Source organism: Lutzomyia longipalpis, chromosome 1 (assembly GCF_024334085.1).
Source record: "Lutzomyia longipalpis isolate SR_M1_2022 chromosome 1, ASM2433408v1".
NCBI classification, from domain to species: domain Eukaryota; kingdom Metazoa; phylum Arthropoda; class Insecta; order Diptera; family Psychodidae; genus Lutzomyia; species Lutzomyia longipalpis.
Genome location: NC_074707.1, coordinates 45,490,753 through 45,509,485, shown reverse-complemented (window position 1 = coordinate 45,509,485; position 18,733 = coordinate 45,490,753). Strand labels below are relative to the sequence as shown.

At 35.7% G+C, this 18,733-nt stretch overlaps 6 protein-coding genes across 7 annotated transcripts in view; 3 read left to right on the top strand and 3 right to left on the bottom strand.

Moving 5' to 3' along the window:
- Positions 1 to 4,437, top strand: part of LOC129787762 (alpha-1,6-mannosyl-glycoprotein 2-beta-N-acetylglucosaminyltransferase) — a 36,680-nt gene extending 32,243 nt beyond the window's left edge. For both annotated transcript variants that reach the window (XM_055823523.1, XM_055823524.1), the window contains 2 exons: positions 852 to 1,066; positions 2,117 to 4,437. In XM_055823523.1, coding sequence (XP_055679498.1) covers positions 852 to 1,066; positions 2,117 to 2,339 — 438 coding nt within the window. In that variant the 3' untranslated portion in view covers positions 2,340 to 4,437. The remainder of the gene's footprint in view (positions 1 to 851; positions 1,067 to 2,116) is intronic.
- Positions 4,438 to 5,786: 1,349 nt separating this feature from the next.
- Positions 5,787 to 13,072, top strand: LOC129787761 (4-hydroxybutyrate coenzyme A transferase). The gene is made up of 3 exons (XM_055823522.1): positions 5,787 to 6,196; positions 11,325 to 12,122; positions 12,229 to 13,072. The coding sequence occupies exons 1-3, from the start codon at positions 6,013 to 6,015 to the stop codon at positions 12,678 to 12,680; spliced, it is 1,434 nt and encodes a 477-aa protein (XP_055679497.1). The 5' UTR covers positions 5,787 to 6,012; the 3' UTR covers positions 12,681 to 13,072.
- Positions 13,073 to 14,007: 935 nt separating this feature from the next.
- LOC129787760 (ER membrane protein complex subunit 6) lies at positions 14,008 to 14,566 on the bottom strand. Its single transcript, XM_055823521.1, has 2 exons — positions 14,410 to 14,566; positions 14,008 to 14,321 (listed from the first exon to the last, which is right to left on the bottom strand). The coding sequence occupies exons 1-2, from the start codon at positions 14,546 to 14,548 to the stop codon at positions 14,113 to 14,115; spliced, it is 348 nt and encodes a 115-aa protein (XP_055679496.1). The 5' UTR covers positions 14,549 to 14,566; the 3' UTR covers positions 14,008 to 14,112.
- Positions 14,567 to 14,599: 33 nt separating this feature from the next.
- Positions 14,600 to 15,909, bottom strand: LOC129787757 (WD repeat-containing protein 91). The gene is made up of 2 exons (XM_055823517.1): positions 15,387 to 15,909; positions 14,600 to 15,318 (listed from the first exon to the last, which is right to left on the bottom strand). Exons 1-2 carry the CDS (start codon positions 15,769 to 15,771, stop codon positions 14,702 to 14,704), a joined length of 1,002 nt encoding a protein of 333 aa, XP_055679492.1. The 5' UTR covers positions 15,772 to 15,909; the 3' UTR covers positions 14,600 to 14,701.
- Positions 15,910 to 15,967: 58 nt separating this feature from the next.
- On the top strand, positions 15,968 to 17,659 carry LOC129787755 (RING finger and transmembrane domain-containing protein 2). Its single transcript, XM_055823516.1, has one exon. The coding sequence runs from the start codon at positions 16,125 to 16,127 to the stop codon at positions 17,526 to 17,528; it is 1,404 nt and encodes a 467-aa protein (XP_055679491.1). The 5' UTR covers positions 15,968 to 16,124; the 3' UTR covers positions 17,529 to 17,659.
- On the bottom strand, positions 17,546 to 18,709 carry LOC129787758 (ADP-ribosylation factor-like protein 6-interacting protein 4). Its single transcript, XM_055823518.1, has one exon. It carries the CDS (start codon positions 18,608 to 18,610, stop codon positions 18,128 to 18,130), a length of 483 nt encoding a protein of 160 aa, XP_055679493.1. The 5' UTR covers positions 18,611 to 18,709; the 3' UTR covers positions 17,546 to 18,127.
- Between the last annotated feature and the right edge of the window lie 24 nt (positions 18,710 to 18,733).

Here is an 18,733-nt window from a genome sequence, read left to right as displayed (position 1 = left end):
TTATAATTTTTTCAACAAGATTTTTGTAGTTTAGTAAGAAAATAAAAAAAAAAACATCAAAAAGGAAATCAATTGAAAGAAAAAAATTGTACAAAACGCAACAATTTATCACAAAAAAATGAAGTGAAAAATCATTGACAAAAACATTTCATTTGATAACCAACTACCGCTCATATTGCGTGTTTATCAAATCCCCATTAAACAAATGCGCGCGCTATCATCAAATTAAATGCTTTAATAGGAATATCATGGAATCAGCGAGTAGTGTTATTTGGTTTATATTGTTTAGAATGGTTTTATGCATGTTTTTCCTGTGCAAAATGTATTTTAATAAAATAATTGTTTTGTGTGCAAATAGTCATGCTTAATATGGTGCAAATATGCTAATTAAGATCATGAATTTCATCTCTATATATGCACAATAATCCTCGTTCTTGCTGTTATTTCATGTGCAATTCACACCCACATCGCATCATCTCTCTCACTGTATGAACTTTCATCCATGCGTGTTGTTGTTAGTGTTTATTCTTCACACCGTGTGGTGTTTAATTATATTTAATTAATCAAATCCTGCGCGCATATATCTCTCAACAAAACCCTTCAAAATCAACTACACCAACATGTCCTATATTTCCTCCCTGAATTAAATAGAAATCCCATAATATCCTATCGCTATTAATCCATCTATTGCGTGGGTGTGTGTGCATTACAATCAACTTTATATTGATGCTGAATTGAGAATGAAATTGTGTGTGCTATAGGATAATTTAGCTTCCTCAATATACGCATATTTTAGTTTTGTTGTGTGAGACAAAAACAATTAAATCACCTGCCAATTCTCCAACTAAAAGGTTGAAGTAACCCCATGGATATCCAGCAAACACAACATGGGGATGGCATTCAATCGGACCACATGGAAGGAAATTATAAAGTGTGCAGAACATTTTTGTTCATACGATGACTACAACTGGGATTGGTCGCTCCAGCACGTTTCGCAGCATTGTCTCAAACAGAGACTGCATGTGATGGTCGTCAAGGGGCCGAGAGTTTTTCACATTGGTGAATGGTGAGTGGTTTAAGCAAGTTACGGTGGTGGAAGCTCTATGGGGGTGGCAAAGTGCCCTGGGGGAGAGCAAATGCGAGGGAAACTCCATGTAGAGGGGCTTTCGTGCGAAAGAACATGCGAAACGTGTCACATCCTTCAATGAAGTTCTGCATTTTATCAATACAGGGAAAATCTGATCTTTTTTTTGTACCTATATAAAATTAAATTCAAAGTCCAATTCAAACTTTTTTTTTTGCTTTTATTAACTTAAAGGTACTTTAAGGACGCTTAAAGTATTTCAATTTAAAATGCTCCTTTAACAAGAAAAAAAAGATGAATTTGTTTGAAAGAAATGTTTATCTGGAAATGGATGTTTATCTGAATGAAAATATTCGAGAAAGGAAATAAAAATATTCGGCAAAAAAACCTTTTAGGTTTCAGTCATAAAAAAAGAAAGATTAAGGAGTAAAATCCTTTAAAGTACCTATTAAACTCAAGTCTAAATACTAAATTCAAAATTTAAAAAATTGTTTGACTTTTAGACCTCAAAAGGCTGAGATTTATGCAAAAAAGCTTTAAAAACTAATTATTTCAATCCTAAAAAGTATTCATTTTAAACCAAAAAACTAATTATATTGTCATTAAAGGATATGAAGGAAATATTCGGATGATTCGCCTAAAAAATCAAAATATTCAGCACATAAACACCTTTGTAGATTATTCTTAATTTTAGAATTTTGGTGGGTTATATAAAGCTTAGTTTTGAATACAATTTCCAAACCAAAAAGATTTGACAAAGTAAAGCAAAAATGGGACCCCGTTGATCTGCATCACGAAAGCCCCTTATTATTTAGAAAAAAACTCTAATAAATTATTTAAAATTTCAAATCAATTTTGGCTCTAAGAATATGGCAAATAAGAATTCAAACCTTACGTAAAAATTTAACAAGAAATAAAGAATTTTTTTGCACTGTATGTAAAGGTATATAACCCCTTTTAGACTAATTGCAGCCCCCCTTTCCCCCTTTATATTCATTCATAACGTCTCTCTTTTTGTGTAAACATTTCCAGTGGTGTTCACCACAAAAAGAACAACTGTGAGTCCAACCAGGTGATATCAAAAGTGCAAAAGGTGCTTCACATTGCCACAAAGGCGAGTCAGCTCTTCCCAAAAACCATCACGCTCACCGTGGCGAGTGTTGTGCAGAAGACAAAGCTGCGAAAGGGCAATGGGGGTTGGGGCGATAAGAGGGATCATATTCTCTGTCTCAATATGACACTGTCCGGGAGATAATTTACAATACAACAAACATACAGAAATATTCATCACATTTTACCATTTTTTTCTTTCTAAATTTTAATTCTGAAAATTAATATTAAAGAATAAGAAATAAGAAAAGATAAGAAAAAAAAGTTGTGCTGTGTGAAATTTATCCTCATCTTTCTGCCATATTTTTGCTCTTTTTTTGGTAGAGCAAAAACAAAAAAAAGAAAAGAAAGGAAAATGGTGAGGATTTCTTTTTCTAATAAGTAGTTGTAATAACCGCGTAAATTTATATAGGTATAGTTAAGAATACCTACATTTAAAAGAATTTCTTTTTTTTTTTAATTCTTGCGCTGATGAAGATAAAAGACCTAAAACATCACGTTTTTAAGGCCTCAAAGGCATTAATTTCTGTGTCTATTTAATAATATTTCTTCTCCTTTTATCTGTATTCTTTTTCTTAAATCATTATATTTCATCTTTGAAAATTTATTAACTTTGAATTTGTGATAATAACATTAAATGTTTAAAATGAAAGTATAAGTATTACTTTTATGAAAAGAAAATAGAAAAAAAAAGTATAATGAGTTTTAGGGGTGGATTTTGGTGGAAAATATTTTATTTTATTCTCTTAGACTTTGAGATTATTTTGTGAAAAAGAACTGAAAGATTGGATAAAACTCACAAATTGTAAGACAATAAAATATAAGTTCTCACAAAATCCATCTTTAGTTTATCTAAGAAAACAAAAGTCTTGAATATGCTTTCTCCAAAAGAATATTTTATTGATAGAACATTACCTACTATTTCTCTTTTTTTGGCCTCAACTATTATGCTGTGTAAAATATCAAATGTATATATGTAAGTGGAAAGAATAAGAAATTTTCATTCATATCTTGGGGGATGCTGCTAAAAAAAATCTAAAATTCATTTGAAAAAAAAAAAACAAACTTTTGGAATAAATAAAAATTCAATAAATTGGAAGGAGTAAGTAATCAAAAAAAAAATCACGATCATCACCTAGAAATTCTAGTCTTATATACTGTAGTAATATTATTTTTCTAATTTGTAAGAATAAAAGAAAAAAATTGAATGAAAGAAAAGAAAAATTGCGAAAACCACGGCGAAGATAAAAATAAGAATTTATTGCTCAAAAGTAGGGAAGGAATTGAATGGGGAAAAATTTTCCTCCGTGGGTGCTATATGAATGAATTATTTAAATTTATATAATACTAAAAGAGACAAATAGGGTAATTCAGTGGACAGTAAAAAGAAATTCTTGCAGTCAGAACTTTCTTCATGCAAAAAGAAAGGAAGAAAGAAATTCAGGAGGTACCATTTTGAAGACAAAGAACTATCCCATGACAAAAATGTTTGAATAAATTATAAAGTTTGAATAATTTTTCTCATTAATTGAATTGAAAAGAAAAAATTACTGGAAATGTAATAAAAATTGAATTACACTCAAAATTAATTTAAATTGAAAAATATGAAAAATTGCAATAATTGGAAGTTTATCAAATTACAAATAAATTATAATTTACGAGTAATTAATTTATAAATAATTGTGCAAAAGCAATCTCTTCTCTGGCATGGAACAAGTGGATTTTTTCATTGAATTAATGCAGAGCAATTTTTTAATGGAAGTCAAATGAAAAAAATATGGAATTATTATTTAAAATTATTCAGAAGATAATTGAAAGGAATATCAGATTTAAATAATTTTTTAACACTCTTTTTATTAATCAAAGATTGATGAGAAAATTAAAGACGAAACTGCACTAGCTCGAATAGAAAACATCCTAAATCCTTATAAGGTCCTAATTTTAAATTTTAAATTTTGATTATGAGAAAAAAAACTATCTACTTTATAAATTTCATTAAAAACATTTTTAACATGGTATAGAAAAATTAAAGTGAAAAAATAAGAAAAACTCCAGAGACAATGTTGTCTAGTCAGTCAAAAATAATTAAGAGTATAAAAATTATCCCAAAAAAATGCTATGGATTTAATATACATAGTTCATTGTCTTATGTATAATTCTTTTTGTAAAAAGGATGAGAAAGTATAGAGAGAAAAAAAGTCCCAGTGAAAATAAAAATAAAAAAATACAACATTTGAAGAGAATTTGAAGAGTCTTTCAATTAAAAATTGTCCTTTTCGTAATTTTTGAGGTTTCTCAAATTATTTTTTCTACTCATTCAGATGTTTTTAGTGTAAATAAAAATACTATTCATGTATTTCTTATGCATCCCGAAGTAAAAAGTTCAATTTCTGAGGGTAAATCTGGGTTAATTCCTTTGTAACTTATAAAGGAAAAGTTTTCTATCTCCTCATCGTCTTTCAATTTAGGAAAATTTCTTTACTTTGTATATTTCTAGAAGTACCCCAGTTGAGGAAATTCAAAAAGTTGCATGCACAAAATGGCAAAAATTCAACAAAAGTCTTTGAAAAGTTTTCTTCACGGAATCATCATAAACTAAAGGATTTCAAATGAAATTCTTTTTCTTTATGGTAGCGAGTCCAGTTCCTAGGATCATTGACATTCTTATTGTTAATTAATATCAAAGAAATCTTTTGTGTATTCAATGCTTTCTCTGTGACAGAAGTTATTCAAGAGATCCCCGCGCTTTTTCTTTACCAGTTATATGCGGATGAGATTGAGATCGGCAAGATTGGCTAAGATGGGATTGGCAAAAACAGAGAGAGAGAAAGAGAGAGGCAAGTTGTATAGGGGAATGTGGCCCAATTCCGACCTCCAAAGGTCCGCACAAAATGAGAAAAAATGGTATAAAATAAAAAAAAGCAATATTCTTAAATTTGGTACCATTTTAAAGCCCATTTAATGCTTTTTCAACACCCATAACATAATAGCGGATTGAAAAAAAAGGCCTTAGGAGGTCCGAATTGGGCCACGTTCCTCTACAAATATTTCTATCGATACTATCGATATTATTTCTCTAATTAGGGGTGGGAACTTACATGTAAAGAATGGTAAAGAATCAAAAAAAAAAAAATTCTTTGTAAAAAAAAAATATAATTTTAAAAGAACAAAAAAGATCAATTTCCGAGTTTTTTCATTTATTTTTTAATCTAAATTCTTATTAAAAAATCGACTAAATTAAAAGTATTGAAAATTACGAAAATTAACTAAAAGATGACATATTTGTGCTCCCAGTTAGGATTAATTTTATTCTCTAGAATTGTTTCTTATCTCTTAATTTTTTCGTTCAATATTTTGTTAATTTTTCAGCCAAATAATTCAGGAAATATTCTATTTAATTTTCCCTCTCTATAGAAAAATGTTTCTAAGGCTCACCAGACTCTACTTCCTCCTTTTCTGTATTCTACTCCATTTTTTTTTTCAACAAAAAATTGCAGTTACAAACGATTCTAAAACTTACAATTGTTTAAAAAAAAATAAAATTTATATATTAGTTGGAGCTGTGATTCTTTGTTTTTTGCATGTAAAAAATGGTTCGTAAAAAGTATAATGTAGAGAATGCAAGCCAATCTCTAATTCTCTACACCTTCCTCTTTGCTTTCGTACGTATTCATCCATATTTTTGCTTTCAGTTGCGCCTCGGCAGTATTTTGGAACACATCGTCTCTCCCGTATAAACACACCCAGAATTATTTTTCACCAAACACTTCTCTATCTATCTAAACTTTAACAAGAACAAAAAGAAAGTGTGAATAACAATGGCATCCCTGACGACACGTTTCATGGCAGGAGCCCCCAAATTTGCTCGTTTTGCCGCAACCAGGATTAGCGGTAGCTCCGCAGCCAATTTCCACTCCTACAGTGCGGAGCCGTCGCAGCCCCTAAATCGCGAACCAAAACTGTGTTCATCCGCCCTGGAGGCGGTACAGTGCGTCAAATCAGGTATTTAATTTTCGGCTAAATCTTCATTCAAAATATTTTTTTTTACAAAAAATACGTGGCACGGAAAAGGGGCAACTTTTGGCAGCCGCGAGGGTCAAATGGTGACCGAAAGAGCGGAAGGAGCAATTGAAGTATTCGATTAATGCCATTACGTAATCCAATTGGATATCATTTTTTGCTGCCCCCCATTATTGTGAGTTTGGAGCCCAGAACGCGCACCTTCATAGTGCTCGGGGGCCCTCGCTAGTTGCCACGCAGAATTTAGTATGGAGTGCATGTTCTGGGTGGAAAAAGTGACTCTTCGTGTTGGGAATGTGTTCGTTCATTGGCACTCTCAGTGGCATATTATGGATAAAGGATTTATCCTAAAAAGGGTTGACCACAAAAAAATCGAATCCTTGAAGTTTGGATGATTTTGTGCGGGAAAAGAAATTCTGTGAGAGATCTCATCTCACCGCGAGTGGCTAAAATGGAGGCGAGTTCAGTAATCTTATCATTCTTTTATTGCTATGTAAAAGGTGAGAGAGGATGGGTGCCCAGAGTGAGCTATTAACAATGCTATCAGATCACTTTATCACAAAAATTAAGTGAGAGAGTCACGGGGAAAGTTCCAAGATCAGATTCATGTGATAAATGAATTAATCTCTTAATCTAAATTCTTCAAAGAATTAAAAAATATATCAAAAGTTCTAAATTCGTCTTTTTTCGAATTTAGAAATCAATAAAAATTCCTGGAAAATTCTTCCTGATAAAGTTAATGAAAGTCGTGAAGCACAATTTGTTAGCCAAAATATCGTTGAAATTGTTGTTCTTACATTGTGATTACATTTTATTTATCAACACAGTTTTATTCTTAACAAGTAGTGACTAAAATCTATTTTTAGAATATTTTATTGATTGGGTAAATAACTCACATTGACTGCCAAATTATTTGTTGTTTATATGGGAAAGCTTTCACAATGAGCCAATGAACTTTTTTCCTGACGCTTGGTGAGAACTTTCATACGAAAAAGGTGAACAAAAGGAGTCTATTCATTTTTAAAGCTCTCATGACACAATTCTTAATTTTTAAGACAAGAAGTTAAAGATCTATAAAGTTTTCTTTACAACATTTTTTATAATTATGTCATTAAGACATCTAAATGATAAAGTCTTGATTCAAGCTAACGGTCATTTTAATATTTTCATGTCTTTTAATTTAAGTTTACAACTTAGCTGACTTTTAAAAGACATTTTTTTATTTTATATATTTTTTTGAATTCAGAAAAATGTATGAGGTCTATTAACAAGATAAAATTTTTTTATCAAAATGAAGGACATGCTTCTTTACGTAAATTAGTTTTATTTTCTTACTTGTGCTAGTTTTTTCATTCACATAAATTTTTCTTTCGGTTTTCTTGTCTATATGAATAATATTTACGAATAACTTGGACTTTTTTCTATTTTTAGCTTTTGTCAAGATTTTTATTTACTGAATTATAAAGATATAAAATTATCTTGACTACATTTTTCTCTTTCCTACCCCAGATGCTCTTCATTTCTGTTTAAGAACATTAACTACTTACAAATCTTCTTTTTTGTTCTTTTAGATTTTATTAATTTCTTCTAAAAGTTTAATTGTAAGAAGTATTCCGTGTTTAATCAAAGGTCATTTTTATTTCATTCAAACTAAATAAAGTCTCGCCGCTCAATTAGGCTCATTTCTAGTGCAAACTATACAATTTATTGAACAAATATTTACTCGTTTCTGTTAAATTCTTTCTGAATCTGCTCTATAGATCATAATTTGTTATTTATACTCAAACGCATCATAAGCTTTGGAAAAAAATATGAGAGAGAATTAAAAATAATCAACTTTGCCACTATTGCAATCACGGAACTCGCCTCCAATCATCATCAAGTGATGCGAATCATAACGTAAGCCGCCGCATCGTTCTAATGCTGCGACGACAAAAATAGTTGCACACATTGAAAATTTAATCCGGGCAAACTTAATAACAAAACAGACCTCTCCGATCAAAATCTGTGAAGCTTCACTCTCTTTGACGAGGACTCTGGACTTTCTTGATAAATGAAACGCGATATTTGAGCTATCAGGAGTGAGTGTCAAACATTTTAGAGGAATTTTTCATTCGTTCTTTCATTGCTCAGTCATGTTTTTAAAGCGCTAAAATGTAACTTTTGCCCGTCTCACACCGGCCGGAGTGAATAGTCCAAGTCCAAGGTCTCCAAGCAAGACGATTTTTTTTTGTTTTCATCGTGTTTTTTCTATATCTCTCATGAATTTACCTTGACAGACTTCCAGTGAACACCGTCATATATTTTACATTTTAATATTATTTAGAATGTTTATTTTTTATGTTATTGTTGCACAAGAAGGCACCCTTGTGTTCATTTCATAAGACATCTATTTTCTTCATTTAATTCAGCATTATGGTAATTTGCAATTGAAACTAAAAGGGGTCATTTTGTGAACTTCATTTTCGCGTCCTTTTTCAAAAGCTTTCGCGCGCTTAAAAGCTAAGAAATCGCATAAGAGAAAATTCTATACGCGAAGAGGAAATCAAAACAACGTTCAGCTGATTAAAATTTAAAATTCTGCGTTCTTGAACCCTCTGTACTAACTAAAGGAGAGAGAGTTATCAATAAATACACGCATATTGCTCGTTATCTTTTAGAGAAAAAGAAGAATCATATTGCAAAAGAATTGCATGTGCAACGGTCAAACATATCGCTAATTAAGAGAATATTCTCTGATGTTCATGGCAATTGTGCGCTGAGATGAATTAACTTAAATCATTTTAAGGGGGTTTACTACAGAAAATAGTGAAAAGAATAAGCATTTATTCAGGCAGAAAATTCTAACAGAATAAGTTCTCTGTTTACCGCCATTTTGAATTTTTTCAAGAACTTTCTCTCTTCCAAAAATCTGTAAAAAAAACGAAATTTATCTTTTCAGCGTAGATTTTCAATAAAGGACAAAAATTGACAATAATTTTGAATTCATTCAAATATAAAATTGTTTGATAAAAAATCAACCATTTAACTCGCATTAAAATTAAATTTCCCAACGATGCTATCAAGCAAAATATTTTGAGCTTTTTAAGTGTTAAATGTACCGAAAAAAATCCCACTTGTTCTCTGCTAATTGATACAATTTCATGAACTCCTCAAATCTGCCTCAATCTAGTTTAAAGAGTCATGCTTCGGAAGTTTTCCTTCTTTTTTTTTCTTTTTCTTTCTTCCCAAAAAAATCATTATGCTGACTCTTCTCACTTTCTTGTAAAAAAATAGTGAGGAAGTCAAGTGCTGACAGACAGTGTGAGTCTGTTTGTCATTCTTTGAGTGAAAAAGTGACGAAGAATTGCTTTAGATGAACTAATTGGCGTCCGACCTTAATCTTGGCATGTTGTGTGACATTTTTTGTACGCTCAATTTTCTCCCTCGTTTATTGACTTGAATTAGTTGGAGCCGTGAGGGTTTATCAATTTACACACAAAAAGCCACAAAAATGCCCTCAACAATGCCAACAGAGCCAGCATAAAACATAAATTGAAAAAAAAAGTATTTTGAAATATATGAAGGTTATTTTATCATTTGCGCAAAAGTGTTATCATTGGAAACTCTTATTGATGAATGTAAATATTCAACTTGGGGAAAAAAATATTGAACATTGATCACGAATTCTATTAAAACATCTGCTAAATATGTGACTGAAATATATTTAGCTGGAAGATGACAATTTTTTTTTAAAGAGATCACGAGCTGAGGATTTGTTATTCATTCGTTCAATTCTCTGCGAAATTTTTCATCTTTAACCCATTTTTTGCCTAATCTTAAATCCAAAAATCTTTGCTTAATTTGCAAAGAAAGATCCTTAATAATTTTTAAAAATTAATTTATCAAAACGTCGCTGAAATACTAATTGTACGAAATGATAGCTAAATGTCATTTTTTTCTTAAAGTCTAATTTAAATCTGCTTTATAAGACTAAATCCTGTGATCTGCTCAGGCTATTTATTATTGCGTGAAAGTTTTCGCGAAAAGTGTTTTAATGAAAATTGAAGCATTGAGCCTAATTTCCAAACGACTTCCATAATCTTATCAGGCTTATCTAGAAAAGAAAATGATAAAAAAAAGCTATAAATTACCTTTGATTAAATTAAAAAATGAAACACTATTAATTCAATAAAATAGATAAATCAATGAATGGTGAAATGATATGAAAATAACACTCGAAAATTCTTAAATTGATAAGCCCTCTTCATTGAGAAGATCGCGGCTAAATAGAAAAGATCGCCAGAGGGGCCAAAAATGCGTGAGAAGCTAAGCAAAAAAACGCGTCAAAATATAACCTTTTTATTGACTAAAGTCGCGCTATAAATCACAAATTAGAACAAATGTTTTGCTATGAAGACACACCGATTAAATTTAAAAGAAATTCTGCTGATTCATGAAGAGCTTGAAGACTTTATTTAGTTTCCAATAGAGATAGAAAAAAGAAGAAGTTCATGCAGAGTCAATTGGATCACGCAATGATCTGTTGGTGGTATTATATATCAATTTTTGCTAGATATGTAGGTAGGAGGTATAGAAGCAATGGTGTAGTTCGCCATGGACTCATTTTTGAACGCTCATCTATGACCATAAGAATGCGATAAGATAAACGTGGAACATTTTATTGTAGTTATTCTGGATTTATAAGGGGTTGAGGATGGAGGTGTTTATGATAAGAGAAATGTTTTGCGTTTAATTGAGTTTATTTTTGCAAATTGTAGGGAAATTTTCATTTATCTTCAGACTTGGAATAATTTTCTCTTTATATTAGTTCTTTTTCTTGTTGGAAAAATGCTGACTGAATTTTCATTCAGCTTTGAATTTGTTAAATTTTTTTAAAAAAATTATTTAAGAGATAAAAATGTTTGATTTTTTGACACATTTTATAAAGTAAGAAAAAATAAAGAAAAATTCATGATTTTCTTCGCCAACATTCCTTAATTTATTTCTTCTGCCTAAAGAAGGAATAATAAATTTTAAAACAAATAAAACAATTAATTAGCGCTACAATAAGCTAAGATCCTGAAGAAAATCCTTCCTGTGGCTTACAAAATGCTCCTATTTTTTGCAGACAGCGTCGTATTTGTTCAGGGAGCCGCTGCGACGCCTTTGGAACTGGTTGGCGCCCTCACGGAGCACGGTGTGAAGAATAACCTGAAGAACATTGAGGTTTGCCACATGCACACCGAAGGTCCGGCTCTCTACTGCAATCCCGAACACTCTCACATCTTCCGCTCCAAGTCCTTCTTCATGGGTGGCAATGTACGCAAGGCTGTTGCCGAGGGTCGAGGGGATTCCGTGCCCATCTTCCTCCATGAAATTCCCTATTTGTTCCACCGGAAGATTGTTCAGCCCGATGTTGCCCTCATTCACGTGTCCCCACCGGATCAGCATGGTTACTGCTCCTTGGGAACAAGTGTAGATTGTGTCCGGGCGGCTTTGGTGCATTCCAAGGTGATTGTGGCTCAGATGAATCCCAAAATGCCACGTACCTTTGGTGATGCCATCATTCATCAGTCGCACTTTGACTATGCCATCAATATTGACACACCACTGCCACAGCACGGTGGGAAGGGTTCGAGTGAGGTTGAGACGAAGATTGGGCAGCTTATTGCGGAGAATCTCGTTGATGATGGGGCAACCCTTCAAATGGGCATTGGCAATATCCCAGATGCCGTGTTGAGTGCACTGCACAATCACAAGGATTTGGGAATTCATTCGGAAATGTTTGCCGATGGTGTGGTGGACCTCGTGAAGAATGGATGTGTTACCAATAACAACAAAGTCATCCACAAAGGACGTATTGTAGGCTCCTTCCTCATTGGTACCCAGAAGCTCTATGACTTTGTGGACAATAATCCTTTTATCGGTGAGTTAACATTTCCCTTTTCCCTTTTGAATGTTCCTTTATTAGAATTTTTATAAAAATTTAAGGAATTTCTTAATTTTATTTTATTTTTATTTTTTTTTTTCAGAAATGTTGGAAATCAACTACGTGAATAAGGTGGGTGTGATCTCACAGAACCCAAAGATGACGGCCATTAATTCAGCAATAGAAGTCGACCTCACTGGTCAAGTTTGTTCCGATTCAATTGGCACAAGGATGTACTCTGGTTTCGGTGGGCAAGTGGACTTTATCCGCGGTGCAGCAGAAGGTTTCGACGGCAAAGGAAAGCCCATCATTGCCCTTCCTTCCACCACAAACAAGGGTGAGAGTAAAATTAGTGCCGTGACAAAGCCCGGAGCGGGGATTGTCACGACACGTGCTCACGTTCACTACGTCGTGACGGAGTATGGGATTGCTCATCTCTTCGGGAAGAGTCTCAGGCAGCGTGCATACGCTCTCATCCAGATTGCCCATCCTAAGCACCGTGAAGCCCTCGAGAAAGCAGCCTTTGAGCGCCTTAAGACGATGCCAGTGCCCTAGAAAAGGCGCTTTTTACCACACACACGCACTGTACCGTCTGGTACCTGTAATATTAGCGCATTAATTGATAATCCCAGCCTTTGGTTTTGGAAGAAAAAATCAATCCAAACCGCGCATCTGCACTTTAAGCTGTATATTTCAGGAGTGACTCTATTAACAGATTACAAAATATTTACATTGTAAAATAAATGACTAGAGAATAAACTACACACCTTTATAATTTCAATTAGAGGTAAAATAAGATTTATTCACTCAAATCTATGTTTTATCTTACCTCAAGGATTTGAGGTATGTGGCAGGAGCGTACATTTGCTACGTATCGCCTACGAAAAATTTGTTTTTCATTTTAGGGCTAAAATTTTGTAGAAAAATAAAATCAACTCTTTATTGCATTTTTCGTTTGTTTCGTGAATTAAATAAATTATCGAATCCGGAGGTTTTTACTTCCTGAAAGGATCTGACAAGAACAAGGACACATTTTTTCCCCGGCTTCATGGGAATGTTTTGCATTTAAACACTGAATCTTAGAACCAATTAATTTGCATGTAAAATAGGTAGGACTTACCTCTTCTGCAAATAGACAGGATCGCTTCTTTTTAAGTGTCTGGAACCAGGAACATCAGAATGAAGATCTATAAAATGACTCCAATAAGCAAATTACAAAAGAAAATTCTTTGATCATCCAAACCATTAACTTTATTCTTTGAAATTTAAGAATTTAGCACTAAATTAACGCAATAATTTATCAACTAATTCGTGAAAAAAGGAAAATTGATAAATCCTTTTTGTTTGTAAACAATGGCTGAAGGCTGTTTCGGTGGTCACGTGTTATCGCACGTGTTAGCTTGCAGCTAACTTCATGCTTTGTTTTTGTTGTGAAATTCAAGGACGAAGGACGCCGTCGAAGTAATTCCTCGAAAAAAAGACAAACTCCGTGAAATTTAATTGATTATTCTCGGTAAAAAGTGTTCAGTGATGATCTTTGTGCATTTATAAATCAGTAAATGTTTATAAATATAAATGGAAGCCGTGAGATTTGTGATAAATCCGCCAAGAAAATTGATCTTCCAATCAGCATCAAAGTTTTTGGAATAAGCCAGGAAAAAGGTAAGTTTTCTTCGTTTTCTTGCAAAAAAGTACCTAATTTGAATAATAATTCGTAGTAAGAACTGAAAAGTATCATGAAAATTCAAATTCAATCGCGGAAAATCATGGAAATGGGTGAAAAGAAGAGAATCATCCGTTTTCCACCAAAAGAATTCAATTTGTAAGCCAACCAACAGTTTTACCTTGCAAGGTTTCTCAATCTTCCGGAAAGGAAAACTCATTTCTTTTCTTCTCAAATTACATATTCTCAATTTATTTTGGTAATATTTTGTAAACATTACCCCTTCAATACATTATAAATATAAGGTATACGTGGAATTTTTAATTAGTAGACGTGGACCATGCCATAGAGGAAGGTCCAGAACAAAACATACGTACAGAGTCCTCCCATGAAGCCATTTGTGAGAAGACTCCTTCTGCTGATGAAATATTTCTGCCAATTAGTTCCGGATTTAGATAGAAGAAGGAACCACAGCCCAAAGACGGCAAATAGGTAGAAAAGGAAACCAATTATCCCTGTAAGGCCAAGAATTCCTGTGGGGAAAAATATTGCATGGTTGTCACTCTTATGGGGGAGGGTTGTAGTGCGATATTTGATCTTTGGGAGGGAGTTGAAGCTCACCTGCTGTACTTCCGGATAGGGCAGCCATAGAGGTTCGACAATACTCCACTGCTGAGGCATTATTCCTTATTGCAGACTCACTGTAGGCAATTATTTCTCCCGTTTTGGTCTCCCTCGTCTTAACCCTGCTTGTCGCCATTGTGGAAACTCCCTGTGGATGTTGTGGAAAGTCTCTCAGCTGAGAGGAAAATTCAAATTATCAACGGATATTTATTTATTTGATGAGATTTCTGAATGATTTTGGTTTTTAAATTAATTTTTGGGAATTCCATGATGTTTTGGTATGTTTGCTCTATTCCCTGTGCATCCACGTACGGCTGCCCACACTTCCGGATCTCTTTTTGTTCCTATCATCCTTTCGTCCCATTACGGGGCTACCTCCGGTACCGATGTTCATGTTGCGAATGAGGGACTTGAACCCTTTGGCTTGGATGTCAGCACTCTGGCCGAGATTTAGCGTCTCCTGGGCAATGATGTAGAAGTCATCGATTATGTGAGTTGGTGGGGGAATGTCAAAGGGCACGACATCATTGAGGGGATTCTGCGAAGTGCCCCCTTTAGCCGTTTGGGAGGATCCTGATGCTCTCTGTCTGTTGGAATCGTAGCTTTTCTGGTCCGTGAAAGCTGAAATGCGTGATTGATGGGATGTTGAAGCCCCAGATGAGGATGCTGCTTGTGGACTGGCTATGGAGAGTGCCTGCAGGCGACTCCTTAGCGAGGCATTCTCATCCTGCAACTTCTTTATCATTGATGCTTCCGTTTCTGCACGAATAAGCGTTGGCTGTGGCATACACTGGAATATTGTGGCCAGGAAGTTATGGAGGGAAATTATAAGGGTATCCTGCCACTGCTTTGTGAAGCAAACCCCAAAAACGGAATGTTCATCTGGATTCTTGCAGAATGGAAATACTGAAAAGAAGAAATTTCTTATTAATTTATGATTAAGAACGTTTAAAGGAATAGTTGGAGGAACTTACAGAACCATTCCTTCCATTCGGGTTGATTCTGTAGTTCAGGAGCTAATTTACTAAAGAACTCCGTGATCTTCTCCAGCTTATTGGCACTGAACGCTGTGACGAGGTACAGCTTCAGTATCCCAGATTCCAGCTTCTTGACAGCCACTGTGTAGGAGTGCTCGAGTTTTGTGAACAGGATACCATCCAGATGTGCCCAGATCTCTCGTAGAGCAGCGAGATCTTGGATATTTATTGAATGGGTGATTTTATCGATTATTTTGTCCACACGGAAGCTTTTGTCTTTGTCATTCTTCAGCTCCGTATCGAATGCTTTGAGGGAATTTGAAAATCCCCGGAAGAGCATGTACTCCCGTATCAGCCCATCGACGTATTGCACGTGAGCCATCTCTCCACTCTCCTCTGCTGAATTTTTTGCCTTTTTACTTTATATTTGTTGAAGTTTTCTTTGAAAACAATTGAGTAAACAAATTTTTGGGGGAGAAACAGATAGCAAAAAATTAGTACAAATTGTCACTACGGTGGCGCTACAAATTTCCGGGAGTCTTGCGCAGAAAAATTCCTTCCTCACCAGCTGACGGATGGCAAAAATTTTCTCTTCGGCACAGTCTTCGAATTTTTGGGTGAAATGCGAAGAAGAAATTTTTGAGAGAGAAAAATTGAATTTTGTGACTAATTTCTCCGTGCAGGAAGTTTCTCTGAAAGTGGCAAAAAAAAGAAAGGAATTCATCTGTGTGGGAGATGTCGGATGCAGGGCAGAATTTTTATGTGAATCGAGGAACGAACGCCCAGGAGACAGCAATTGACGTCGATGCAGGAAGTACTGGTGCAGAGGATACGCGCCCAACAGAGGGAAGACGCCTGACGAATACCTTTAGACTTCCACCATCATCTCCCATTGCCATTATGACGACCAATTGGCGTGAACTCACGCACATGATACACTCATCCTTCCTGGCACAGCAGTCGAGAACGATGAATAATTTTAGTACTTGGCTACCAACAAGTGGAGGCCCCACAGCTGTACGCAGCACCGGCACTACAACGCACTCACCCAGCTCAGATAGTTTTGTGATAAATCTCGATGGAGCATCGGGGAATCAGCAGGGAATGGCTGAAGCGCAGCAGCAAGCAATTAATCCTCCACCTGACTCCCCAGCAGCACAGGAGATGAGGCCACTAAACCCGCAACATCACCATCATCATCATCATCACACCCATGCAAGGGATGATCCTCCCGAGGGACCTGCAGCGGAAGCATTGGCACAGATGCCAGAGACAAGGGCATTCCTATTGACACTCAGCAGATATATGCCCTATGTATGCATTCTCCTGGCTAAATCCTGCTATGACCACATCGATGGTATTCTCGATTGCTTTGCCCTCTTCATCACATTCTCCCACGCAAATTGGGTGGTACGCCAGGAGGTGGCAAAGAAGCAAAATAAGCGCATCCTTGCCCTTCTCCGGGAGCTGATTTACATCATTCTGGCCATTGCAATTGTGGGATTTATGCTTGAGCGGAAAAACATCTACATAAGTCTCATGTTTGCTACGTCCTTCAGTGAACCCTTTGGCCTCAGGAATCTCCTCTTCTCCGTCGGCATTACTGATCTCATACTCAAACTAATAACTGTGGGTGTGAAGATCCTCATTACGCTCCTCCCGCCGTCTGTGTTGGAGTACAAAGGTCGTGGACGGGTGTACCTCATGGCGGAAGCTGTATCACAACTCTATCGTGCCCTGGCACCCATTCAACCATGGTTGGTCTTTCTCCTTGACTCCTACACGTCATACGAGAGGATTGCGGGTGTTATCCTCGCAGCCGCGTACATGGCAGCCAAGGGTAGTGATCTCCTGCAGCGGGCAAAATTCGTTAAACGCTCCTTCATCAAGCTCCTCCAGAATGTCAGCTTCGGCGTGACACCGTCTAAGGAGCAACAACAAACAGCTGGTGGGGTATGCCCCATTTGTCATGACTTCTACACGAATCCCATTCTCTTGGAGTGCAATCATATCTTTTGCGAATCCTGCGTGGGCACGTGGTTCGACAGAGAGCAAACATGCCCCCTCTGCAGGGCCAAAGTCGTCGAGGACCCTTCATGGAAGGATGGCGCCACGACGTTCTTCGTTCAATTCTACTGATGATACGATACCTAAGGTGATTTTCCCGGGAAATACTTTCCCATTTATTCCAGATTATTGATTAATTAATTAATTATTATTATATACAATTTTGGAGAGTGTGTGAATAAAAAAAAACTTGAAGGAAAAAAGTCTTTCCCAGCAATTATGAAGTTTATACACTTTTCTTCCTGGAACGGTTTGATGTGCTTCCCGGAAAGTGCCATAAGTGGCTGGAAGTTGAGCAATCATCCTATGCATTGCATCAGGAAGTTTCTAAGGGATCTTAGGAACCTTCTTTTCAACACCCGACTGATCCTTGATGTCATCTTCGGGTCAAAATCTGAGTCTATAAAAATCCTTCACGAAATTGCAAAGGGAACTTGCCAAATGGACAAATTTTGACCCCTAAATGCTATCAAGGTTCAGCCGAGTGTTGAAAAGGAGGTTCTAAAGATCCCTCAGAAACTTTCTGATGCAATGGGTAGTCATCCTGCACAACTTCCAGCTACTTATGGCACTTTCCGGGAAGCACATGAAATCGTTTCGAGAAGAAATGTTTATTCAAAAAGTGTACAAACTTCAAGTTGCTGTGTTTCCCTGCTCCTGCTGCCTAGGGATCAATTGAGCTTCCATCCAATTGTGTTGGATTGGAAGTAGGCTCCATCGGATGCTGTTGCCTGCCTATTGATCTCCCGATGCCTGTCGCGACTGACAATCTCCTCGAGAATCTCCCCTTCGCCACGAATGAGTCGTTCTCTCCCCGTGACGGGATCCACAACCCTCCGGATGACATTCTGCCGCGCTTCCCACTGCTCCCGGGTTTCCGGAGCCCTTGCGGTGTTATCCATCAAATTAATGGGAATATCGTAGTTTGTTCCTGCCTTTTTTGCAGCCTTTCGCATTTTCTTCTGCATCTTCTTCTGCTCCTTGAGCACCTTCTTCTGTTCCTTTGTGTATTTCCTTCCAGATGATGAATCACTGGATGAACTTGAACTGCTGGAACTCGATGATCTCCGCTTGTGCTTCTTGTGATCCTTGTGCTTGTGCTTTTTGTGCTTCTTCACACTCCATCCTGCACCTGACCCACCTGGGATGTCCATCTCATCCAGGTAATTCTGAGTAACTTAAATGATTAATCACAGAAAATTATTATCTTATTTTTTGCAAAAAGTACTACGCCGAAGAATTTTTCCAGCGTAGTGGATTGCGCTGAAGTGTAGCCG